The 27,965-nt window shown below is 39.6% G+C and overlaps 1 protein-coding gene across 1 annotated transcript; it reads right to left on the reverse strand.

Annotated features, from left to right (window-relative positions):
• Positions 1 to 37: 37 nt before the first annotated feature.
• On the reverse strand, positions 38 to 27,965 carry Ddx1 (DEAD-box helicase 1). The gene is made up of 26 exons (XM_021178799.3): positions 27,859 to 27,965; positions 24,753 to 24,804; positions 24,413 to 24,476; positions 23,688 to 23,717; positions 22,583 to 22,679; positions 21,017 to 21,064; positions 19,559 to 19,642; positions 19,267 to 19,350; positions 18,324 to 18,400; positions 17,939 to 18,011; positions 16,562 to 16,638; positions 16,048 to 16,162; positions 14,658 to 14,796; positions 12,732 to 12,792; positions 10,163 to 10,261; positions 9,034 to 9,123; positions 7,991 to 8,179; positions 7,839 to 7,890; positions 6,073 to 6,219; positions 4,144 to 4,235; positions 2,662 to 2,734; positions 2,513 to 2,585; positions 2,393 to 2,435; positions 1,473 to 1,568; positions 1,087 to 1,207; positions 38 to 370 (listed from the first exon to the last, which is right to left on the reverse strand). Exons 1-26 carry the CDS (start codon positions 27,872 to 27,874, stop codon positions 240 to 242), a joined length of 2,223 nt encoding a protein of 740 aa, XP_021034458.1. The 5' UTR covers positions 27,875 to 27,965; the 3' UTR covers positions 38 to 239.

Raw genomic sequence — 27,965 nt, forward strand, 5'->3', positions numbered from 1 at the left:
AAAAAAACAAGTATAACTTTAAAAGAAAACACAAGCCTTCATGAAAATATAGTTGTCAAATTTATTTTCATTCGGCTGCCATTTTATGAAGAATTGCTAAGGTCTGTGTTTCCTGACATGCGAGAGTTAGCAGTGATAGCTCGGTTACTATAAATACTGCTGCTCAGAGAAGCAGCACCACTGGGTTAGAGTTAAGACTACAGACTTTATGACTCCAATCCTACTCCGGCTACATGAAGTCAGAAGGTTCTGAACAGCTGGTTGGGAAGGTAGCCAAGGTGTAGGAAAGATGTCTGTGCTTCCTTTTCAAGGGCAGCCAACTCTTGAACGGTAGGTGCCAGGATATCCACATGGCCTTTATAGTTTCCACCTGCGCGAGCATACAAACCAGGAGCAATGTAAGTGGCATGCTTGAAGCACTTGTCAGGAAGCCCTGCTCTCATTTTACCACTTCAAATATTGTTTCTAGCAGTAAAAACTTACCAACAGACAAGTTATCTCCAGAACATTGAGCTTTAAGTTTTTAAATCAAGAATTTCAATATAAATTAGTAATCAAGCTTCATTAGTAGTTGCCTAAATGCCCACATCTCCCACTCCTTTAGTATACCCTGAATCAAAAGATTTCGGAAACATTCTGGGGAAAGAGAATACTAACCGAGGTTGCCACTTAAAGACTCCTGACTCTTTGTTCAAAAATTATAATACTGATTTCCTAATAATTCTTTAAAAGTTCAAGTACTCTTAATATGAATACTTCAAGACAATCAGCTAATTGCTGCCCCTCATTCACATACAGATCACACAATAAAATGCTGGAAGTCAAATAATAACAAAGCACTGGAGAGCAATTAGGAGAGGACAATTAATATGCTAATAATATACTGTTAGCATAATGGAACAAAATCATGGTCTTCATAAACTCACACTCAAAGAGGCAAATTTAGCTACGTGTGCTGGTGGATGTCTATAATTCCAGCACTTAGAAGGCTGAGGCAGGAGGATCTTGAGTCTGGGATAGGAGAAACAGCGGGTGCAGTATAGGGAGGGAGGGAGCCAGAGCACACTGAAGCATCTGAGAGCTTACCGCCAGCAGCCCTTTTTTGACCATATGTAACTTTCCCATCAAACTCATCCACTGGAACCTTTATATCTGGCTCCACCTGGGAAATGGTACAGTTCAGGTGCTCTTCTATCTCGGAAAGTAGCTAAGAGAGAGTGAGAAAATTCAAGTATTTTAGATAAAAATTTCACTTTGATAAGAGTTTCACTGTAATAGCATGAAATAACACTACACAAGCTGAATGCATAATATGGAGGCTAGATCCCTGAAGTCAAGTCACAGCTTACAGACAAAATGATTAGCCAATTACCCTTCTCTTATCACTGACAAACAGATGAAAGTAGACATGTAAGTTTTCTAGATGAATGCAGGCTGTTTATCAATGTCAATAAAGTCTCTGAGAGTCTTACCTGCATTTCATTGTACCAGATAGTACAGCCGCCATCTTCCTTGAGTCTAGTGTTATAGCATCCCTTCCCACGGTTGCTACATACATGATACCAAACCTACATTAAAAAGAAACAAACATGACCATTTATAGAGATGGAAATTAAATACTGTGCTCTACATTTGTGTATGTGTGTTTAACATTTTATTTCCTTAAAACACTAGAAAAAAGATTATGCATTTTATCAAACAGCTATTACTTGATGGCTCATTTAATAGATCTGGGTTATTTTGGAAATAATACAAAAGGATGTGAGTTAAAGAAATTCTCAATCCAAACAAACCCATAAACTGACACCATAGCCCGATGTTTAACGAGGCGCATGCAGGCAGCCAGGTGTGGTGGTGAATGCCTGGAAACCCAGCACTCAGGCTAAGGCAAGGAGAGCAGAGTCTGAGGCCAGCCTGGACTATAAAAAGGGAGGCATGGAGAGGGGATAAATTTTGGAGAATGTCGTATCAAAACTAATATTTTAATAAGTCTGTTTATATCCAAAGGAAAATAAAGCAGATAGGGAAAGTATGCACATAAATTTGAGAAAAAACTTTGCACAGGAGACCTTATAAAAGTTTTTCTACAAACCATAATTATATATTTAAGTATGACCCCCTAAGTGTCCTATGGTATCATACTAAATAGTATTTAAATAGTTTTTGTTGAAAAAACCTATATTAGCGCTATTAGTGCTATTAGGATATTTTACTCCTTTCTTTGTAAACCACATGCTAGTATTTGACTACTCAATACATAGAGAAGGAAAGAATTCTATAAAATGTTCCCTTCCATTTGTGACTGATTCCAATTTCAGTGGGGAATTAAACTGCTTTCACTTCCCATATCAAATGTAACTCACAGTGACTCTAACAGAGGCCAGAGGGTTACCTTTTCTTTCTCTGTTGCCACCAGGGAAATAGCCAGGCCCATCCTGAAAGATTTCAAAGCCTGCATTAGACGTTAGTTCTGAAACATAGGAGCTCAAAGGGGGAAGAACTTGAGCAGTACCTTTCAGCTCGTCCCACTCTGCCAATCCGGTGCACATAATTCTGCTTCTCATCAGGCAGGGTGACGTTTATAACTGCAAAGGAAGACAATGGTTAACAGCCATCGTCCATTTGTAAGGTCAGTGTGCTAAGTAGAAAGTTTCTTCTTACCATAAGGAACACCATGGATATCAATCCCTCTAGCAGCTACGTCTGTGCAAATCAAGAATCTTACGTCTCCTTTCTGAGAGAACCAAGACAAGGAGGTGTCTGTCAGTAAATGCATAAAACATAAAAACAAACACTCCACTAAGAAAGTTCAATGGTACTTTCAGATTACCTGTTTGAACATAATAATCTACTGGACCAAATCCTGAAATTTTACTCTACGGTCTGCTGAGATGATATTAATGGTTGTATTGTTTTTCTTATACCAGTGTATTAAGGCATTGCTAAACTCAGGCTTTATCTTTCGTCTTTGGAAATATTTTTGGAACACCAAAAATATATAATAAATAGAACAGAACACAGAAGCAGCATAGGTGTTGTCTTTATTCTTCCACTAACATAAACCTAGGGAATGGGGAGGGGCAGAAATGGTTCATTTCCCATGGATGTGGTTAAGCGCACTGACTGTTCTGCCAGAGAGGACCTGGGTTCCATTCCCAACACCTATATAGCACTAACAATCTGTAATGTCAGTTCCAGAGGATTCAACACCCTCTTCTGACCTTTGTGGGCACTGAACACACACCGTGCAGGCAACACACCCATAAGCATCAAAACAAAACAAAACAAAACAAAACAAAACAAAACAAAACAAAACAAGAGGCAGTAGAAAATAAGCCCCTAGAGCTTACAAAGGAAATACAAATTAACCCTTTGGATGCCATTGTGCAGAAGAAAGTTAAGGTTTGGAGGTGAGGGATGCATACTGACTCTAGAGCTAGTGTAATACCCAGGACAAATGGCAGTGAACTTGGTGAAATGAAGCCAGAACATTGGTGATACATAGCATGCAAGCATATAAGCCTGACATGTCCCACTTTTTCCAAATGACAGGAAAAAACCAACTATCCTATACACGGCAGTAAACATTATGGAATGATGGTGAGAAGAAACTACTGATGCTAGTTCTAAATGGCCGAGGCCATCTACACACTCCAAGGGCTCAGAAGGCCTTCAGAATGCAAGCATCTGAAAGGGTGCACTCCAAAGAACCATAAAGCCAGGCACATTTGCTTCCACACTACCAAACTCTAATGCTCATCTTCATTTCAGAATAAAGTAAATCCTCTACACGTATTTGTGTACTTTTCAGAAAGGTTTATAGACATGGTTTACCTAATCCCATATTCTACAAAGTGTCTACCTGATAAAACTATGTATGAATGTAAGAATGTACGTGTGTATGTCAGTCAAAGAATACTGTATGGAGTCTATTGCGAGGGAGCAGTGGGCTACCTGACAGGGTGCATGAAAAGTAATTATCTGACTGTCAAACATGACCAATTCCTGCCACAGTGTATGGCTAAGAGTAAAATGCTTTAAGTCGCTAGGAAAAGAATTGTTTTAATGATATTAAGTGGCATGAGGAACACTAGAACAGCCCTTTAAATAAGAAGGAGATGCAGGTAACTAGGCACGCTGTACCTTAAATCGTTCCAAGTTTTGCTTTCTCTCATGAGGCTTTCTGTCACCATGAAGACATACACATGAGAACTGGTGTCCTTTTTTATCAGGTCCTAGGGAAAAACATATTTAACATCTGACCTTGAAATGCATTATGCCAAAGACTATAAAAACACATGTTTATAAAACTCTATACTCCACAATCTGGCACAAATGAAGGCAGCACACTTTCTGAAACAGGCAAAAATGCCATTAAAATAAATTCCATCGAAGACTGGGGAGATGGCTCAGGTAGTAAAGTATAAGCACGGAGATATGTGCTCAGATTCTCAGCACCCAAGTAAAAGCTGGGCAATGTTGGCATCTTTAACCCCAGCATCTGGCTCTGTCAATGTTGGGTTGACAGGTGGACCCTAGACCTCACTGGCCAGCAAGCCTAGCTGAATCTAGTAGCTCCAGGTTCTGTGAGAGTCTCTTAGAAAGTAAGGAAGACAGTTCTGACCTCCACAGGCATGTGTTCACATTCTTCCACTGACACACACACAAACTCCATAAAATATTAACATTGATTTGCTTTTAAGAGAATTCTAAATTCTATCAAACTTTTGTATTAACTTTCCAAGAAGCTGGGGTTAGAGGCACACCCCACTATGCCCAGCTTATTGTCCAACTTTATGACAGAATGTATAGCCCTTCAACTGAGATGGCTTTACTGCTTAATATTCTCAACAACAAATTAGAGTACTTAGGTATGTTCCACGGCCTTGCCAGACTTGGAGTTTCATTTTTTAATACAAAGTAAGCATTTCTATACTGACTAAGAATATCTCCATATTTGATAAGAAACAAAAAGTTACCTAAACATAAAAAAAAAATCTCATGTGAAACCACCCCATTTCCATTCTAATGTCGATTCTAGCTGTACAGAAACTCATTGACTTGTATAGATCTTGGGTCAAGTTAATTTTAGTGTGGAATGTCCTATTTATTTGCAAAGTTTGGGTCATATTTTCACAACAGTAGTGCCCCTTTATTTCTACTAATATTTTTGTTTAAGGTCTATTTCATCTCTTATTAGATCTTTAGATTAGCATTTCACCATATGTGTTTATGTGTGTTAATCTTTATATTAAAATTCAAACTATCATAACCAGCATATTAGAATGTGTATCTTGCAAAACCAAATGTTTTTAAGATCTTCCTTGGCCTTTTTTTGGTATGTTGTTTTTAACAGCTATAGCTAACACATCTCTAGATTAATACTCTATGTGAACTTAGCAGAAGACTTCGGTTCACTGACTCATAATATATATTCAGGTTTTTTACAATACTGATCTTATTCTGTGATTCCTAAGATGTATTTTTCCTCTAAGACTAGAATTTGAAGCAGGAGTCTTACGCATAACCACTGAGTTATATTTCCACCACTGAGCTATATTCTCAGCTCTTAGATTTTGAGATCCTATCTCACTATGCAGCTCAAGCCAGCCTAAACTTGGTTTGTGACTTAGTGACCTCACCATCCTCCAACCTCTGCCTCCCAAGTGCTGCGACTACACACGGGTACCACAATACTTGGCTTCTTTCTTCCTGTATTTAGGGTTTCTCCCTTACTCAATTTTTCCTATTTACCAGTTTAGAAAATTAATAATATAATATAATAATAATGACTAATATTTTAGTCATTATACTTTAGATTTTAGTTGTTAATCAATAATCTAGATGAGTGGCATTAGAATCCTGTGATTCAGGTTCATGCTAATGACAACTGTAGCACTGTGGAAGAAGTTCCCATGTTTACCCCAGGACTTATTCCTAGAAAAGCACTGGGTAGATACAGATAGGCTACAATGTGCCATCATTGCTTTAAACTCTGTACATGTATTCTAGCTCTCATCAATGTGAGGGTAATAGTCTATGAAATAAAGAAATAAGTGAGGACAAATTTACCTCCTCCTTGCTGCATAAAGTACTGCTCCAAGTTATCACAGTCAATTTTAGTTCTACAGAAGATAATTGCTTGATCCATCTTGTGTTCCTTGATTGCTCGGACAGCATACTCCCCCTTCAGTATTTTAATAGCTTCAGACCACATCTCTTGATTACCACAGCAACAGAAAAAGCAACAGAATGTCAACTTGAAGCTGTCATGAGCACACATTATCAGTCAGATAAATTGCTTAGCTCTAAACATCCCTGCAATACTATCCACAAGGCACAGTATGAGAGTGAGGTACTTAGTTAACTCATTGCTTCATTTATTTGCAATGAATAATTCTGTCAGTGACTTGTGCGCTATTTTTGGGTCTCGGTCTCTCTCATACACACAAACACACCCCCACACACACACACACCCATGCAGCACACAGGCACACACATGCACGCAGACATACAACCATAACCTTTTAGGAAGAAACACAAATATGTAAACATCCTAACAAAAGAGCCCGGCACCAAGACTTGGTACCTTCCTCCTCTCAAGCATTAGTTAGAATCTGTCTGTCCTGCACTGACTTCCATTTATGCTTAAGTCCTGATTATTGGATTACCATAACCCTTCTTAAAGAAAGTACTAAGTCTAACCAATCTAATACCACTCCACAGAATGAAAACCTGGTTAGCAGCTTTTCAGTCCTCTCTTTCCTGGGAAGTAGTGTTATTCTTGTTTCTCCTCTGCTGACACATGCTTTTAATCCAACCTATTTCTAAAGGTTTTCTGTTGTCTCCAACAGTAGTGGAGAGTAAGCAAAAGCTTTACAAAACCATCATCACGGTAAAAGCTGGTATTTTATAAAGTGCATTCCCTAACCATGGGTTAACAATTTGTGCTTAACTAGCAGTTTCTCTACTTCAACAGGAAAAGTAAGTGAGTATGGATCATGTCAATCTGGTGTTAGACATAAAACCAATTTCTAAGGAACTTGAAACAAGACTTCAGTCAATCCACCCTTGAGACATGTGTCAAACTGCTCAGTGAATTCAACCAAAAAGTAAAAGCACTCTGACCTAGTCTAAGGACCCACTAAGACATCTGACATCAGACATGCAGTCTAATCGGTTTAAGATCCAGTCACTTAGGTTTTAGTTTTAGCACCTTATATCCTCCTGTATCTTCATACAATTTTGAAATGTTGTAGACATGAAAGAAATTGTCTGCTAGGCTATCTTCACTGCACTCAGACTGTTAGGCTTTTTCAGAACTGATCAATGAGCATACAGTTTCTGTTTGAGAACAACAAGTGCTACAGACAGTACTAAGGCCGAATAATATAAATGTGTTTAATGCCCTGAATCATACACTAAAGAGTCAAGACAATCATAAAAATAATTAAGAAATCCAAACTATTTGTCTTTTACCATTTCATAAAGGCACCCCCAACCCCCAGCATCCTTCATCTTTATTTTTCTGGAGTTTCAGGGTCAATATAACTTTGTCTCTAGACAAATTTGCTAGTTTTCCCATCATCTACATCAATGATCCAGAAGACTTATGATTTTGAGGCCACACAACTAACACCGAAGTTCAGTGGTTAACACTGCTCCTCTAAGCTAAGTGGGATGAGCTTGCCCCACTTCATGATTATTCTTATTACTTCTATTTTCCCTATTCTAACTTTGTAGGTCATATCTCCCATCTTTCATGAGAACACTAGGCACAGAAACAAACCAATCATTTCCAAGCTATATAACACTTTCTACTCACTCTTTCATCTTACCTGGACTGTTAGCACCAGGTCTTGTGTTATCCTTTGCATGTACATCATCAGTCTGTTGAGAGGCAGAGATAAAGAAGGGATGAGGGATGCTAAGGAATGACTCAGCCTGAGGAGACTAGCTCACCACAGTGTCCATACCTCGCAGTACTTACTCGAATGTGGTTCTTCCCCAGCCTTTCCCAAAGCTTGTCAGTTTTGGGGTTCACAGGGACAACGACATGATGCACAGTATCTGGAACAGAATCTTCTCCTTTCAAATCGACCCATGTGGGAAAATGCATTATCTTCTCAGATAGCTTCTTTACATCAAAAGAATGCAGAGTAGCAGAGCAAACAATCACCTAGACAGAAAAACCAACATTCAGACCAACTTTTATAACAGTCAGCTTTCTATCACACGAGTTTTTTAAAAATATTTGTTTTGTTTTGAGATTCACACAAACAATGGATAATAAGAGAACACAGAATAGTAGTCAGGGAACCCAAAACACATCTAATTCCTGCCTCCATGTAGTAACTAACAGTGTGACCTTGGCAGGCTGTCAGTCCTGACTGTCTCACAGAAACCATGCCATCTCTCCCTCTAAGAAGGTTTGTTTTTTTGTTTTTTGTTTTAAATCAAAGGCCACAAATTGTTATTCATTCCCTTTTCTCAAAAGTCTCTCCCTCTCAAATGTTTCCTATGGAAGGATAAAACAAGGGCAATGTTTTCAGAAATTACTACTACAAAGGTGACTGACAGTCAATAGCCAATGCTCTTCCCCTTTGCACAAGCAGCAGCACCCACTAGACTGTAAGCACCCAGGGCTCTACAGAAAGAGCCACTGAGACTATCTGAGGGTTATCTGTAACAACCAAGAAATTACCCTGATTTCTAAAAGGAGCCTCCCAACCCTACTTTCCACCAAAACAGAGCTTCCCTGAGTAACAGAGTCCTGGCTATCCTGAACTCACTTTGTAGACCAGGATGGCCTCAAACTCACAAAGTGCTGGGATTAAAGGTCTGCTGTGTGGCACCATGACCAGCCCTTTAAGATTATCAGCTGTGTGTGTGTGAGTAACTAGATGATAACAAAGGAAATGTACACAATGAATGGAATCATAACACCTTAAAACAAAAGCGTCTCTCTGACTCTACAACACTGAGGAACAGCTGTCTCCATGTATTTTGGGCTGCATTTGGGTCACGTGATACCTGAAGTCTTTTCCCATCAGAGGTAATCTGAGGAATCTGGCTGTGCATCCTGTTAATGAAGTCAGAATAACCTTGAGAGAGAAGCCCATCCTGCAGAAAAAGAGTTTCCATCACTATGAAAATCCTTTAAGTTTTAAATTTAAAATACAAGGTAAAAGAATTAACATATGCACATATATATCTCCCTATATTTACAAAATAATTATAATCTGCTGCGTAATTAAAGGAAGTTATAAATTTAACCTTAGGTCCCTTGTGACTAAAATATGAAAAAGTATAATAAATAAATCCAACTACACTCTAGTATTCTAGCATGAATACAACAGTTTATAACACATATCCTTAAGATAATGATTTTAATTTGAAAACTGAAAAAGTTCCTGTGCTGGAAAATTAACCCAACCATCTTTAGAATAATTTGAAAGAGGGTCTCAAAAGCCTCAGACACATTTCTGTCCTTCCAGATGGCCACAGTATACATCTCAAGCATAAAAAATGATTTGTTGAATAAAAAATAATGCATGCACAGTTATTTGGAATAAAAAAGCAAACTACTTGTGTCACTAATTGGAGAGTAATTAAAGAAACCATGACGTAGCCATGCCCATGTAACATCATTAAATAGCCTTCAGAGAATAATCACAAATAATCAAGTGAAATATTTGAGATATAATTTTTTTAATAAAGGTTTGCCTAAATTCCTCAAAGTCTGATTTCAACTCCCTAAAGTAATCCCTAACTTCTGTGTCAGGGCCCCGGCTGGATCCCTAAATCAGATGCTCAAGTCCTTGGTGCACAATTATACATTCACCCCATCTACCAATCACACGTAGATTCTCACTCCTTTGTGGAATGTAAATGCTATGTAAATAGCTATCACACTGTATTATTTAGAGCGAGTAATAAAACTACATATATTCAATATAAATGAAAATTTTCAAATATTTTAAATTCAACATTGACTTAATATGCAGGTAAAAAAGTGAACTACATGTGTGTCAATATAGTAAATGAAAATGTGTTTAACTGTGATTTTTAGGTAATGGGATTAAGGATCTTTTTTTCTTCACGTTATAAATCTTATCATAAGTATACTCTCTAAAGAAAATATGAACGTATTTCAACCCACTGCTTCATCCAGGACCAGGAATCTAACTTGAGACAAGTTGAGCTTTCCAGTCGACACCAAATCATCCAGTCTTCCTGGAGTACCGACAACAATGTCAACCTGAAAAGACATAAGCAGCACCCAAGGCAAACTAAAAATTAATATAATTACTTTAAAACAGCAAAATGCCATTTTCTACTTCAAACACGTGAACCGAAATAGTGCCCATCAGTGCAAAGCGTCCTCAAAGTCATTATGGACACATAATGCTGTACAGCACATGCTGACTGTAGCAATTCATCTGGGATATCTTTAACGTTTACACATAATCGAATATGTAATATCTGTATTTTATTAAAAAAAAAAAAAAAAAGAAACCAAGTGAGTTTCCATGAATTCTAGAATGAAACAGGAACTCCAGTGCAAGCTGCACTATTATCCCACGGTGGGGTATCTATCATCACACATCAATTTCCTCATCATTCCCACAGAGGAATAGCTTTCTTTTACAAGATAGTTTTGATAATTCAGAGAAGACCCAACGAACCCTGGATGCCCAGTATGCTGAGTGCTCACTGTATTTGATTATAGTTTAACAGTCACTGCTTAGACTGGCCAGGAAATTATTATAGTGTTTGTTGATACTCAACTATTATTATTCCTATTTTTAAATCAACAGATTAAAGTGTAGTGTAGACTTACACTGAAATCATAGCATTTAGGTATAGCACTAGTAAGCACCCACACGGACATTCGCCCTCTGCACCGACACATAAGAGGGTTATGGGGCTAGAACACTGGCTCAAGTTATGAGTACTTGTGTTTGCAGGGCACTTGTGTCCATGTAGCATCCCATCTCTATCCATAACTCCAGTTCCAGAGGACAGAACGCCCTCTTCTGACAGCCACATATACTAGCCATGTACATGGTACACATACATACATGGAAGCAAAACACTATACAAATAAATCTAAAAAACAAAATATTTAAGGGTCAAATTGAAATGATAGAAAGTTTAACTTTTTATCATAAAAAATTTCAAGTACAAAATTCGTACACTTTGCATTCTCCCTCACATCTCGTAGCCAAGTCGACAGGACAAGTTGATTAGGAACAACTTTTAGTCTTTGCAGTCAAGTTCTACAGGTAACTTTTTCACTCTTGGCCAGCTATGAAATTGTTGGTACATGCCCAGTTCCTAATATGTAAAACCAGGGATGAGTATCATGTTTTCATACACTGTAGGGTTCCTGGGGCTAAGATGTATGCACGGACTGCAGCAGCACAGCGCCTGCAAGGACGGACACAAAGAACCCAAGCCAGAAAGCCCCACAGACCCCTTCTCATGTTTAAACTCAGGGAGGGAGACTGATAAGCTACAGAATACCTGTGAAACGTCAAAGTTAAACCTGTCCAATGAAGTAGGACTCTACTATATACACCAATCACAAGGACAAAGTCCACTCTGACCTGTGTGTAACATCTCTTTGGTTTACAATTCTAACCAGCTAAGTCTCCTCCCTCCTGAGTGGCAGGAGGCAAAGGGATGTAAAAACAGATCTACGTTACCACAGGCTTGAGAAGAAGCTGCTGGGCAAGTTTGTAAGTATTTATTGATATGGCGTGTATAGCAGCACATGGTCCATAATGCAGCACCCTCGGAACTTGCAAGCTAAAATAACTCTACTCTCTACCTCCAAAGCTAACTTGGACTCTAGCATAAACAGCGTGATGGCTGACTTGAGGGATGTAGAGATGACAGTGGAGAATGCAGGGTGGAAAGATGCACAAAGAAAATAGAGGTGCTCCTTTAAGAACAGACAGAATATTGCCAAGAAAACAATGAAATAATACTGCCTTTCCTTTGTCATTGGCCTCAGTGAGCATCATGTGTGTGTGTGTGTCTGTGTGTGTGTGTGTACATGTGTTGTACCTGTGGGTGCATATGCATGGGAAACCAGAGACTGTCTCCATCTGTTTGGTACAGATGGAAATGGAGGAAACTTGACTTAGTATAAAATGGTTTAGATTTCAAAATTAAATATTATGGAAAGGAAGTAAGAGAGATTTGTAAGAAGTTCATTTCATATACATAAATAAAGAACTTTATGAAGTCCCAAACAGCAGGGCCCAGAGTGTCCTAGTTTGGCCCTACACACGGCATGTATATCTAAGCAGTCTGTAAGACTCCCCTTACATGTGTCTGAGCTCAGAGACTGTCTCAATACTACTCATCATTTCCAAGTACTGCAGAGACTTCTACTTTCTCCAAAATCCACTTTAGTCCATACTTACACTCAGCATTGGTTTGTTTACTCAAAAATACAGGCATGCATGCACAAGAACCTGCATGCATGCAATGACTTTTAATCAGAAAGGCTAGAAGAAAATTCTCAAGAAGTCAAAGGGTAAACAACTCAGAATTTCAGATGAATTTAAAACAAACTACTGTTCTCTAATCCCAGATAAAGAGGTGTGCCCACACAGCATCTTCCAGCAAATGTACTCTTCTTGTCTGGTGCTAATTTTACCCCCTTTGACTTTTATTGGCAAAACAGAATGTATTCCCAAGTTAAAAGTACAGCTTACCCCATTATCCAGGACAGAGAGCTGATCCCGAGCCGCAACGCCACCAATTATGAGAAGCTCCCTGAAACCAATGGCAGAGTGATAATGGAGAAAGATGAAAGTCTGTCCTACAGTCTGATGTATACCAGTCTTTTCATGTGGAATAAGTCACTAAGAGCTGTGGCAGTATGAGTGTACAGTGCGTACACAGAAGGCGGGAAGCAAAGCACTTCACCTCCACAGCCAGAAACCCCGGATGCCGAGGCGAGTGAGCTCAGAGTGAGGAAACCATCAGTCTTCACTCACTCTACCCACCCTGCCGTAGTGAAAACTGCACTCCACCTTTTAAAATACACTCGTTTCCAGTATAAAGAATATTTTTAGACAAATGGGTTGAAATCAGGACCAAAAGGTTGTTTTCAGGAGGGATAACCAGAAAATGAAGATGAAACTTTATTTAGTGTTATTCACAGCTCTTTAAGGAGAAAAAAGTGATCTTGTAAAAAAAGAAAATTAAGATTTATGTGCACGAGTGTTTTGCTTACACACATAATATATGTGCACTACATACATGCCTGCTGTCTATGGGAAGGTAATTTCAGATCTGCTGGAAATGGAGTTCCAGATTGTGTAAGCCACTATGTGCATGCTGGAAATTGAACTGGAAGAGCAGTGAATGCTCTTTACCACTGAGTCATCTCTCTAGCTGCTTTTCCACCCCCCCCCCACACCCGTTTTTTGAAACAGGCTTTCCTTGTGTAGTCCTGGTTGGCCTCAAGCTCACTGTGTAAGAATAGTTAGGCTCGTTTCAAAGATAGACTAGGCTTCTTAGTAAGGTGAGGGCTTACTTGTATTAAATACCAATGAGCAAGCCATAATTTCACCATTTTCACCAGTAAACTGTTTTTATCATCCATCTCCCCTTGCAGTCTTTGTCTATGGTACACTAGTTTTATAGATAATGATAGCAATGAATCACATCATACAGGTATTTTGCCTGTTTCCAAAACCAGTCCTCAGGAAGATGTCAGACGCTCATACTAAGCAGGGACTCTGTCATCTCTCTTAGGAGATTCCTTTTCTCATGCTCAAGTCACTTCCCCAAGTAGTTTCCTTACCTCTCCCCCTTCCACACCATTCTACAGCTCCATAATGGACTCTGTTGCGGGAGCCCAGTCTAGATCCCAGGCCTACATTTTACAACACAGGGTATTTAGTATCTGCCAAATGAGTAACATGCATTAATCCATTCAAAAAATTAAGGATTATTTTGCATACTGTAATTTACAACTAAGTCAGTTTGCTTAACGTGTAAGTGAGGCCACCAGAACCTCAAAGCTTCTGGTTTTAAGAAGGTGGCAACAGTCACATAATATTGTAAATGTACTAAATGCCACCTAGATGGACATTTCCACGCAGTGAACTTTATTGCCCAAATTGCTCCAATAAAAAAAAAATAATTAAAAGCAAAGTAACAAAAGTCAAGTGTGAGATCCACAAAAGTCTCCACATAGGATCCAGCTTTCCACCAATGAAAATGGTTCCTAGCTGAATGTGGTGCTCACACTGTCATCCCAGTACTCAGAGGCAGGAGGATGGTGAATTTGAGGCCAGTAAAGTCCTATCTCACAAAAGAAATAAAAGACAAGAGAAAATCTACTCAGAACTTATGGTCTCCCTCCATGGAATGCCCAAGAGGGAGAGGACCAGACCTGTGGGAGTCTTAGGTTAACCAACACCCTACACAGAGCTGCACGTTTTTCTAGACAGTGAAGAGAAGAAATTAATTTATCGCTGAATGAAATCAACCTCTGTCCAAAGAAAGGAAACTAGAATGGAAACACTGTTACTACATAGTTAAAGGTTTATCCAGTACACCACCAACTCTGCTGGTTTCTACTGCATTCGTTCAGACCACTAACATCTGAGCACAGAAGGAAGGCTTACCGCAATTTAGGATTATCAATATACTTCTTAAACTGCTTCACGTTGTTCAAGGTTTGCTCAGCTAACTCTCTGGAGGGTTCCACAATGAGAGCTTTTGGAGCATTCGGGAGAAATTTTGTTTGTGATACCTGTGCATTACCTTAGGAGAGCAGAAAAGATTGCAGGTCATGGAAAACACACCCGAAAATGCCATCAGCTGTAAAACACAAATGCTAATGTCCCAGTATCAAATGTTAGGTAATAATTGTAAAATACAGAAGATAATCTAACAAAATAAATCTAACAAAATAAGTTGGGATTTTTAAAAGACTAGTTGGGATGAGAATTGATTGATACAGTTGTAAAAATAGCCTATTTCCTTTGTGACAAGCCAAAAAATGTACTTCAATTGTGTAAACTTAACTATAGCAGGCAATAATACAGAAAATGGTACGAGCCTTCAGGTCAAGCTTTGAAGTGGATCTAAATTCAGTTCTACCTGGCATCTGCTCTGCAACCTTGGCCAAGTTGAGTATTCTGGAATTTTGGTTTCTTTAAAAAACACAGAAATGGGCTGGTGAGATGGCTCAGTGGGTAAGAGCACCCGACTGCTCTTCCGAAGGTCCAGAGTTCAAATCCCAGCAACCACATGGTGGCTCACAACCATCCGCAACAAGATCTGGCGCCCTCTTCTGGAATATCTGAAGACAGCTACAGTGTACTTACATATAATAAATAAATCTTAAAAAACAAAAAAAACACAGAAATATGATAATGTGCTTTCACTTTAATCCAGGTGCAGGAATGTGGCTATGACTGGCTTTGGGCTCTAGCAGAGGCATGGTTTTACCAGCTGCAGATCATTTCTGTAATCATGTAACATTTGGAGTTTTGGGAACTTTTCAGAAGATACATAAACAAGATACCCCAAGAGACAGGGTGGGTGGTTGTTGTGGAACTTAGATTCAGTGATCTCTCTCCCCTGTATCCTTCTTTGTATCCTATTTAATGTAAGGGAGAGAAACAGGGGTGGGGGTGGGGTATAAAGAGTGGAAAAAAGAAAACCCTACAAGTAGCAAAGGCCAGGTACACCTTGTTCCTCAGGCCCCTGTAAAATATGAAGAGTTCTTTCTCAGGGTGCTGTGTGAAGACTAAACAATCCATGGAAAGCACTTAGCATTCTGCTATGGCATTTCACAAGCACAGGAACCAAGCATACCACTGCCATCAAGACTGAGGTAGCTTAAGAGCCTTAACAGAAACAAAAATAGTTCATCAATTAAGTTTTCAAACTGAAGTTCATTAATCTGCTAACCAATGAGGTGGAGGCAAGAGGAACTGGACTCACTGAGAGAAGTCCTGCGCACTTGTCCTATTCCAGAAACCCCACCCTCTCTGCTGCAATACATACCTGTGTGCTGTGATTTGACGATGTAACTATCTGGGGCCTTGGAAAGAGCAACAAAACCATCTTTTGGTGGAAACTTAAATTCTTCTTCACCAAAGTTAAATTTCAATTCAGCATTCTAGCACCGAATAAAAGAAAACAAAAGTTTAACCTAATGGCAAACTGCCCAGTAAAACAAAAATAATGAAAAATCAAACAGTTTAGATTACAGCAAAACTTCTTCTTCTTTTTTTTAATGTTCTTTCTTTCTTCATTTCTTTCTTTAAAGTTCAGATTTTATTCCTCTCCTGGTCCAACCTCTGACTGTTCCACATCCCATACCTCCTCCCCACACTCCTGCCTCCACGAGGATTTCCCCACCCTTCACCTTCACCCCAGCAGACCTCTAAACTCCCTGGGGCCTCCAGGCTTTGGAGGGACGGGTAGATCTTCTCTGAGTAAACCCAGACCCACAGTCCTCTGCTGTATATGCTGTATATGTTGGGGGCCTCATAGCAACAGTAAAACTTCTAATTACCTTCAAAACACAGGCAGGGAAGAGGGCTTGGTTTTTTATATGTGCTGGTATTTCAAATGCCAGACCAAGATCTTTTCCTTTAAAACAAATAAACAAACAAAACCAGAGAAATTAAAATGAAGATTTTCCACATACACAACAAAATCTCCCAACCTGCCTTACTTTCTCATTCTTTCTTCCTTAAGAAACCCATGGATGAAGTGAGTTGCCTAGAGCCAACCTAGTTACCGTGTGACTTCATTAACGCCTCCCTACTCCAGTCTACATATCTGCAAGACCTCTGCCTCTGGAGACTTCATGGCTCACACTCTCACATTACAGACACACAAATCCTCCCTTGATTCAACAGCCCCATTCATTTACCTTGCATTCTCCCTTTCATTCGTGAAGTACAACCCCTGGTTTTTATTTTTAGGATATCGTTCTTTCTCTTCATCTGGTTGTCTACAGGTCTGACTCATGCTCACCCACTGCCTTGTCGTACCAAAACAGCCATCAGGTACCAAATCCTGAAGTAATATGTCACTCCTGCCTTCTTGACAATCCCTTCAGCAGTACTGGTCGCAAATTGACTTCTCCGTCCTCTGGGACACACTGTCTTCCTTTGGTAGCCAGAGATCATGCACCCTTGTTCGCCCCTTCTCTTGCCTCTCTGCTGGATTCTTCTTAGTTAGCTAGATTTTAGCCATAGGAAACCAGACCTCAGATCTTTACTATTATTTTATACCTTACTCCATAGGTGATTTTAACTTCCTATTTCCTAGTGTTTTCAACACAGTTGGCCAGAAGCTGTTAAAGAGAAGGCACTGCTTGGCTCAGAACCCCAGAGTGTTTCCATCTTACCCAGAATAAAAAGTAAAGCTGATGCTACAGCCTACCTCACTGAGCTAGCCCTTCAGTCCCTCCCTCCAGCTCAGGGCACGTGACACGTGCATCTCCTCACTATTACTAAGGCAGTGCAGACACTTCCATCCCGAACCTTCACTCTGCTCTTCCCTCTGCCTGAAATGTTCTTCAGTTCTTAGCATAAGCCAACCATGACTTTGTTTTAAATGTCTTCTCTTAGCAGAGCCTTCCCTGAGCACCGTCTGGAAAGCACATATCCCACACAGCAGCTCACCCCATGCCTTGCTTTCCCTTGCTTACTACCTCCTAACGTTGTATTTGTAAATACTGTATGACTGCCTCTCCTCACCAGTATGAAAGCACCAGAGCTACCTCTGCCTACTACTCCATCTTCTCTAGTAGTGTGCACAACACAGAGCAAATCCACAACCAATAGCCAGTGAACTGAAAGGCAGCTGGATAGGGAGAGGACTGAATGAGAGAATGAGAGAATGACAGGTTTGTTTTTGCTGATAAGATCCGAGAGCTCACCGTTCTTAGAGAACTTCACATGCCCTTTATCGATATCCAAGTAACATCCAATGGTGTCATGCATAGTGAATTCCTAAAACCCAGAAAGTGAAAAGCCATTAACACAAAGTGGAGTCACAAATGAACTTGCAGACAGTAGGATCAAAAGCAGACACTGGTATTTCAAAAGAATTTCTCTAAATAGTACACAGGTATCAAAAATGTCTGTCACAGATGGGCATAGTGGCTAGCTCCTGTAATCCCAGCACCGGGGGGCTAATAAAAATTTAAACTACTATCTATTTATTTATCTATGGTTTTTTTCAAGTCCAAATCAGAACTATCTTTGGAAAACACTTGTCTTTAAGAAGCCCTTCCATGTTAAACAAAGAGCACCATAGCTTACCTCTCCATAATTATCAAATTGTTTATTATGAGATTTCTTTCCTGTTCCACCGAAGCCAAATCCAAACTTGTCAGTACCTAGATTTTAAAAGTAGTTTAAAGGTTTGAGCTTAATTAAAAGAATTGCAGTGTGGGGGACTACATGAGATAAAACTCCCTCTGGTTCCCAGGTCTGCAGTATCTGGGCACCGTCAACCTATAGCAAATATGCAATAGCATGGACACAAGTGGCACTGCCTCACTCTTACTCTGGTCACTAACAAACTCACTAATTTGAGGCATCTGTGCACTAACGTATGCTTCACGCATGTGAATTTTAGCCTCATCTTCAGTCATAATCCTATAGTCCCTATGTGGTGGTCTGAGTAAGAAAGGCCCCCACAGACTCATGTGTCTGAATGCTTGGTCCATACAGAGTGTCACTAGATGTGGTCTAGTTAAAGTAGGTGTGGCCTTGGAGGAATTATGTCACTGTGGGGGAGGGCTTGCCATGTTTCCCTCTATGACAATAATGGACTAAATCTCTGATACTGCAAGCCAATTCAATGGTTTCATTTATATGGATTGCCATAGTCAGCTAGGAGATGGTGGTCTACCCCTTTAATCCCAGCATTTGGGAAGCAGACGCAAGCAGAGATCAGTGAGTTCGAGGCCAGCCTGATATACACAGCAAGTTCCAGGACATTATACAGAGAAATCCTGTCTTGGGGTCATGGTGTGTCTTCATAGCAAAAAACCCAAACACTGTCAGAACATGGGGCGCAGGTGCTAACAGGGAGCACGCAGTATCTCATTTCAAGTCTTTTCTGGAATCAGGTGAGGTACAGATAAAGGGTCTTGTGTCCATAAAATTAAATTACAGTAAAGCCTATTAGTTTGTCTCTCAATTAATATGCTAACATCCTATAAATATAAAGCAGTTCAGGTTTTTTAGAAACACTTACCTAGGTCTAAGGAAGCCTGCATGGTAGACCACCCAACTCTGCACAGCCCTTGGTCATGACAGGACACCTCATAGTAGTGCTTCCCTGTAAAGGCCAAGTTCCATGAAATTTACACAAATTGCATACACATGACTCATATTCCAACTTCCACTGAGTTACATTTGTATGTGACAGAAGACCTGTGGATCGTTCTGTGTCATTAAGACTGTTCAGGTCTTTGCTTTAAAGCTCCTGTGGGAAATCCATAGTGACAGTTTCAACACGTAGACGGACATGAGCACTGGCCAAGTACCTTTCAGCAGTCCTCTAGTCGCTCTGCATCCATGCCACTCCTTCACTTCTCTGCTTTGACAACACAGACCATCTGACCCAATTGCTGCATTGGAGAACAAGCATACAGAAACGGGAGTTAGTACAGGTTTTACAAACCATCCTTTATGAAACAAAAGCCATTCATTCTCACTAATAATGTTGTTACTTGTTAGAATGTTCTTGTTGACTCCAAGATAACAGCAGTTCTTCCTCTTTATCCCTACCATCTCCTTGGCTATGCTGGTGACCAGGGTCTACACTGTCACTGTTAGGACAAGAATACACACCAACAAATCTAGGAAAGATGAGCACAGACCCTAGAGGGTTTTGCTGGAATAATAGGCTCATGGCCCCCACACACTGGTCTAGAAGGCCATACTCCAGTGCTGTGAAACAAGGGTACTAAGGGAAGGCATGGGGCCTATTCACCACACTTTGCTGCCCTGACTTCGAGAAGCAAACAAATGCCCAGTGTGTGCTACTGGCTAGTATCAGGGCTCTAAGAGATGAAGTTTTACATCATACACCAGTCAGACAGGTGCTTATGTAAATAAAGATTTAGCTTTTGTCTATACTGGAAAGAAATTGTATATTCTGCTCCTTTCATGTTTCAAAGTCATAGTCAGTACCGGGTCAAAAAGAAACTTGTAAAATATGTCTTCACCAAGCATCTTAAGCTCATTTTTCAAAAATTCTAAGTTCTTACTCATATGATAATGAATAATATAAAACTTTGTAAAAAGGTTCTCTAGGGAAATTGCCAACACTTGGGAAATACTGAGGCAGGAGAAACAAGACTTTAAGCAGGGGATCAAAAGAAGGAAGGTAGATGGATGCATGTAATTAAAACACAATGTCTGCACAAATGGAACTCCCACGTGAGTCCTACTAGTTTATACAATTAATGTGTTAATTAAAATAATAAAACAGTAACAAAACCGAACATTCTATCTTTTCTTTTCTAATTTCTGTGTCTTCAATTTGGGTTACAAAAGTTTTTCTTCTACTAAATTATGCATGCTAAATTATACATATACATCTACACTTAAACTTTTGTATCTTATACATGCACAAACACACATAGGCAATTTAAACCTCAAGTACATGTGAAATTTATTTCTAGTTATTATATATAGAAGCCAATTTTTCTGTTGCCCCAGATGGATCACCATGGTGCCAGAGTCTTTTACTGAATCAATCTTCCTTTTCTTTACTGAAATAACTTGTATGTGCACATTAACTTGTCATATAGGAATTATTTCCATTATTTTCTACTGTCTATTTCTAGTTCAGTACTACACTGTTTATCTTCAGTAACTAGATCCAAATTTGTTAATTAAATCATGTACAATACTTTTCCATCATTTTCTTGGTATTTGTATATACCTTTTTAAGTTTCTGAGTTATCAATGAATAGATCAAATTGTTAACTACTTACCAAAAGCAGACCCTCTATCATATGGGTTCATCTGCCACTTGTTGAGCACTAAGCAAATTAATATAAGAAAAGTGAGACGTAGCCATGTGAAATGCACAGCTCTATAGAAACAGAAGTTTATATTTATATCTCAATTCCTTTGCTTTGACAATATTTTGCAAATTATTTGCAATATACACATATATAGAGTTGTTTTTATTAAGGGCAAAATTAAACCTGAAAAATCAAAAGCTGTTAATGATAGGCACTGGCCCACTTGGGAATAAGACCTAACCCCCTCCCTGCTTCAGAGCACTTTGTATATAGGACACTGATCTTTGTCACTGATAAAGTTTAGTGAACTGAGCAACTTAACCATTAACACAAGGGAAATAAATGACCTCATCACCCAGTCCTCTAGGTGAAGTTCTCAAGTCACATTTTTACTTCTCTTCCTGTTTTTATATGATTGGCATTTTTCCTTTTCTAAAGTATCTTAATAGGTCATGAAAAATAAAAACTTATAGTCACAACAAGCATTTTTAGCCCATCTTCATGCCCAAAGCAGAAATCCTTTCTAGATCATGCCTGATGAAGATCTATCTGCCAAGTTTAAATATTGTGAAGAATGGATAAATATGCTCCGTAGGATTCTCCCTTCTTGGCTCACCCAAAACATAAGCAAATCTTAAGTTAAGAGACCCTGCAGATTATGTGTAAGCTGTATCCTACTCCTCACATTTCTTTGGTCATCAACCATCCCTATTCTTCATGTTTATTAATCTAGGTTTCTGTTTTCTCACCAGACACATGTTTCTTAGAGCCATCCTACTTCTCCTAAGCTATCTCAGAAGCATTCTTTTCTAGCATCGTTTCTCATAAATGATGGCATACAGCTATTGAAAGTTCCAAGGGTATTTTAAACTAGGCCAACAGTGTTAATAGTTACATTCATTGTCCATCACACAACCCATTTACTAAACTAGTCTATCCTATGTCATTAACACTTTTCTATAGAAAAAAAAAAGTTGATATAGCAAGTTCAGACAATTGAAACCTGCTATTTTATCTCAATTCTGCTTTGAAACATAAAACAAGTTACTTCAAAATATATGATGCATTTTGTTAAAAGTGTAACAGGAACAAAGATGATAAATAAAATTTAGAAACTAAGTAAGAAAACAACTTAAAAGATAAGGAATGAATGTAAGATTATTCATAATAATGGTTATGGATTATTAGGAACAGAACGCAATAAATAGACAGACCTCCATGTAAGGAAGACAAACCACTTTTGTACAATGTACCAATTCATCCTTACAGTTATGTATATGTATGGTGAAGAAAGGCACAGAAACACCTAAAGGTAAACGCCAATCATTTTTTTCCCTCAACAGAAGTATTATTTGTATTTTATGGTGGACAGTTCACTCACTAATTCTAATGTCACTTGCTTTCCCTGTTTCAGGATACAATGCTGCAATGTTATGTTGCATACATGGGCAATAAAATGCATACCCCAAACTCAAACTTGCAAACCAAGACAATGACTAATTTATAGAAAGAAAATATCAATATAAATATTACCTGAAGCACCAGTTTTAATAGTTGTTTTCCCTTTCTTTCCTTCCTGTTGGTCTTTCAGAGTTTCATACACTATCTGGATAACGGGAATACTAAATGCCTGTCAAAGGACCATTTCCTGTGTTAGTCATCAGAGAGTGATATTAGTCAGCATAATGCTAAGGCTATGCATGTACATTACAAACTATCCAGATGGCTGTTCCCATTTCATTACCTACAGCTAAATAATAATCAGATAATCCCGAGCTGAAAGACAAAAGCCAGCTGTAGGCCTGGATGTAAACAATGAGGACCTTCAAGATGAACTTAAAGCAGAGCAGGAAATTACTACAACTCACACTGTCTCCTAGTCTAGGCCAAAAGTGGATGTATTTAAACGCCTTTAATCCCAGCACTCAGGAGGCAGAGGCAGGCGGATTTCTGAGTTCGAGGCCAGCCTGGTCTACAGAGTGAGTTCCAGGACAGCCAGGGCTATACAGAGAAACCCTGTTTCTTAAAACAAAACAAAAAAATCTGAAATGCCTATAAACATTACAGTATATATGCCTCCTCCTGTAAGACCTCTTTAAACAGCATTCCTAAAAGCATACCCTTTATAGACCTTCACAGTTTGCCAACAAGATAACCATTACTCTCAATGGTTGTGCTGGCTAGTTTTATGTCCACTTGAAATAAACTAAAGTCACTGAGGAGAAGGAACCTGTAGGGCATTTCCCTAATTAGTGTTATGGGAGGGCCCAGCCCATTGTGGGGGGCACCCCCTGAGCTGCTGGTCCTGGGTGCTATAAAAACAACTAGTCTGTGAAAGCCACGGGAGGAAGCCTGCATGAAATGCTCCTCAGTGGTCTCTGCATCAGCTCCTGCCTCCAGGAGCCCACCTGTTTGGTTCCTGCATTGTCTTCCCTCAGTGGTCAGGGACTCAGGATATGTAAGTCTTTCCTTTGGTTAGAGTGTTTCATTCCAATAGTAACCCTAACTAAGACAATGGTAAACCACCATTTCTTACATATTAGAGGAGATTGTCTTAGCTAAGTATTTCAAAATAAATGCTACTGTTCAAATACACTTTAAAAATTATATTTTAATGAAACTTAAATGTATTACTTACACCAGTTTTTCCACTTCCTGTTTCTGCAGCCTGAATAGGAAGAAAATTAATTATAGTTCAAATTGTGACTTAAAAGAGATCAAAGTCAGCATAATGCCATGTAGAGATCTTGTCACACTTGACTAGCTAACTTTACTTCAAGTGCCTCAAGACAACTCACACTGCCCCAGACAACTTTGATTCTTGTGTATTGGGTCACCTCTCCCAATTCAGGAAACATGTGCCCTCTTCTTTTCTTTCCCATTACTACACCAAATTGAAGCCCTCGTTGTTTTAATCTAATTATTAGTGTGTCTTAAGAGTCTCTAACTACAGATCTATACTACAATTTGCTATACTATTGGTATTAACAAAAACCATAATTCTAACTGATACTTATTTCTTAACCTTCCATGTCCACCACTGCCAGCAAATGCCCAATCTACCTACTCTGAGGAAGAATGCAACCTGATTCGATATATATTTCTCACTGTACCGCAAGTTATTCCACCATTCCAGGTATATATACTTTATGCTACCACCCACCACTTTCCTGCAGTAAAAATTAAGAAGTCTCCCCAGGCCTATTCCCACAGCTTCTATAGAATACACTCACCATAGTACATGTGTTATCAAAGCTAATGAAAGAATAAAATGAATTTGTTAAAGCATTTCCACTCTTAAGTGTCACACACAGCTCCAGAACATGTGTTTTCCCTCAACCACCTTATTAAATGTAAACATACCATGAGTACATCCCCTCCTCCTAGGATCAATGGGATAGATTCTGCCTGGATATCAGTTGGTAGACTGAAAGAATCACATGTGAAGAATTATAGTTAGTTATAAATAGAAAATCATCTAGGCTACTTAAGTCATGGTAAAGCAACCTAAAACAAATTGTATGTGGTAATCCAGCCATTTTTTCCGGCTAGAAATAAAATTTCAAAGGAAACAATCTATGATCTAAAGAATCAGCATGAACTGAAATTCATTTCCTAAGCTAGACAGAAATATATTTGATAAAATTTACTGTTCACATTAGGAAAGATATGTCACAATTGCACCTGAGTTCTCTGTACTTACAGCCAATCCATCTCCTCCACAGCTTGTGCAATCTCGGGCATAACACCCATTTCTGGGGGGGAAAAGAAGTCATTTTAATAATCAAACCTATGAATAAATCAGATTCTCTTAGAGCTGCTTCCACAGAACTGGGGAAAAGCCTTGAAGTCTGGCTTTCCTATTGTACCTTTGTACTGCTGAGAGTGTTGAGCTTTGGGCTGGAGAGATGGCTCAGCCGTTAAAGGCTCACAACCAAAAATATAAGAGTGTTGAGTTTTGGAGACAGATTTAAGTTCTCTCCAAGGTTGTGTTTATAGAAGACCTTGGGACAAAACTATGTATTTGTTTTCTTTGCAGAAAATGGGCCTTGTCACACCTACCTGTGGGTACAGGGAAAGGGGAGGCAATGTAATGACACTGCTGGTATAGTGTCATGAGCACATGGTAGCCACCACGGCACGTTTAGCTCTTAAAGAAAGGAGTAAAAATCTGACAGTTGGGTTCCTAGCCTTGCATTCCCACTGTTTCTCTGCATAATGTAGCAGTTCTCTGTCTTGGCTAGTCTAAGACGATCTCTACACCCTCTAGGATCTAAGGAAAACACACAGCCCACATTTAATGGCAGCCATAACCAAACTGTTGCTAATAAGGCACTGTCTCAGACTATTTGAGAGGTTTTTAATTTCCTTACTAGAGAGATATGGCAATTTTAAAGTAATGAACATGCTATTTACCCTTAGCTGACTATTATGAAGCATATTTGAGGACCATAGCTTCACACTGTAGCCTATAACTACAAGCAAATACTATGTCCAAATAAAAAACAAAAAGTTCAAATAAATCAGAAACTTCCAAATATAGGAAATAGGTAACTTTTGGCCATGTGCTTCAGAATTGATTACTATATTCAACCTTGGTATTGGGGTCTTTCTTGCTAAGTTTACACAGCCTCTCAGCCAATCTCTATGCCCATCTCTACACTACGCCCAAGGGGTGTGAAAGTGTTTTCATAGTAACAGACTGTTTTAAGGTAGATTTTGTTTCTCTAAGGTTGAGAAATAGTTTTTATTTTTAACATTAAAAACAAATTCTAGTTAACTGAAGGGGGGGGGGTCATGCCAATGGAAATTGTCAGGTGAAAATATGCTATGTCCCTTTGGTTTCTTTCTCTCTTCTTTCCTTTCCTTTCCCTTCCTTTCGCTTCCTTTCCCTTTCCCATCTTCTCTTCTCTTCTCCTCTCTTTTCTTTCTTTTTTGGTTTGAGACAGGATTTCCCCTGGCTGTCCTGGAATTCAATCTGTAGACCAGGCTGGGCTCAAAAAGAGATCTGCCTTCCTTTGCCTCCCGAGGCCTGGGATTAAAGGCATGGCCACACTGTTTATTTTACATGATTTTGCATAAAGGTCAGTCATAAATGGATGGCAGTTCCTGAGTGTTCTGCCATTTTATCATTCAAGTGAAATCAGTTATAGGTAGATGCTAAACCTTCCCTTGCTCAGACAAACTAATTGAGCCATAAAGATGAACAACAAGATTGACTTGCCTAACTACTATGCCATTTAAGAGTCTAGTTACATTCTGTCTCCTAGAATGAAAACTACTGGAAAAAAGGGGGCAATGGGCCAGGCTCAGTGGCACTTGCCACCAAGCCTGAAGACCCAAGTCCCTGGTCCCACAAGGTGGGAGAGGACCAACTCTAGCAAGCTGACTTGACCTCTGCTTGGAAAGACCCCTGTTCCCCTGACATGGAGATATAAATAGCAATGTAAAAAAAAAAAAAAAAAAGTGATGGTCTAAAATATGCTACATACAGAATATTGCAAGGTGCGTACAAGACTGTCACAAACAGCAACCACGGATTGCTTGGCAAATTTTAGGCTGTATCTTACAGGATCCTGGTCATTTGCTAGGTCTATTTTCTACAGAAAACTTGTCTTTCTCAGTTTAACAGTTAAACTCTTTAAGGAGAAACAGATACATATTCAAATTCTTCTGCTTTTGTTCATATCAGAATATTGTCTTATCCTTAAATTTGTGCATTTCTCCCAAAAATGTGTACCTATAAAACAATGACCTACAACCCCCTGACAGATCTCGGGGCTAAAATTGTGTTAAGTGAGAGAATTTCTCTCAGAAGTGACTTTAAAAGAAATGCTTTCACCTGTAGCCTGCGAATTTGGAATTCCTGATATTCTTACAGGAGAAAAAGGAAACAGCCAACAATAGTATAATATTGTCGTTTAAATAGGTTAATAACACAAAAAGATAGTACATTTAATTTGATCTGTTCATTTACATATGTGTATGTGTACATAGATATGTATATACATATGTATATGTGTATGTACATATGTATATACATATCTATGTACATATGCACATATGTGTGTATGTATTGAGAAGGAAAGACGATATTTAGTATATTCAAGGCTGGTTGGAACTTTCCAAATTATGTGTGGGTGGTAAGAGGTGAACAGAGAAAACGAGAAATATTAACTGGTGGGTTCAGTACCCCATCCCAAATCTTGTTTGGTATCACAAAGCAAGTAACTAACTCTCAAAAATTATAGTTAGTCCGTGAGGAAAAAAAATATTTTTCTTTAGCTTTGACATTCAATGTTAACTCTCGAAGTGTCCAGCTTCCCGAATGTCGATCATTTTTACTATCAGCAGCTTTATTTATTTATTTATTTTGTAAAGACCTAGGGGGATAAATCCAAGCAGGACATCATCTTTGCCCCAAATGTCCCCTTCCCCCACGCTCAGCGGCTGCTCAGCCTGGCCAGGACCCGAGACAGAAAAGGGTTCCCCAACAGTCACCGCCACGTCAGAGAGGCAGAAGACCGGACCAGGCGAGCGCAGACGCCACGGGACGTGACAGGTGAGTGCTCGGCGGGAAAGCCGAAGGCAGAAGGGAGGAAGGAGAAGCCGCTTAGTGAAGACTCCCAGGCGCTGCCCGCGAGGAAAAGCCCGGCCTGAACCCACCGTCCCTGCCCCACCGCGCAGGGCCCCAGGCGGAGACAGCTCTCCCGCCATCCCACCGACCCCACTGCCACAGCAGCACACTCCACCCGCTCCCCGTGGGTCGAGGCGACTCGCTCGTAACCCTTCAGCTTCCCACCACGAACCGGAGAAGGCCGCCATCTTCCCGCACTCCTCCGCTGCCGGCCCGAGCGATTCCCTCCTTCCAGACACGCCGGGGCCGCGGCGGCGCGCGCTTCCGGCTCGAGCCCTT

This window comes from Mus caroli, unplaced genomic scaffold (assembly GCF_978045245.1).
Source record: "Mus caroli unplaced genomic scaffold, Mus_caroli_1 scaffold_14, whole genome shotgun sequence".
Taxonomy (NCBI): Eukaryota; Metazoa; Chordata; class Mammalia; order Rodentia; family Muridae; genus Mus; species Mus caroli.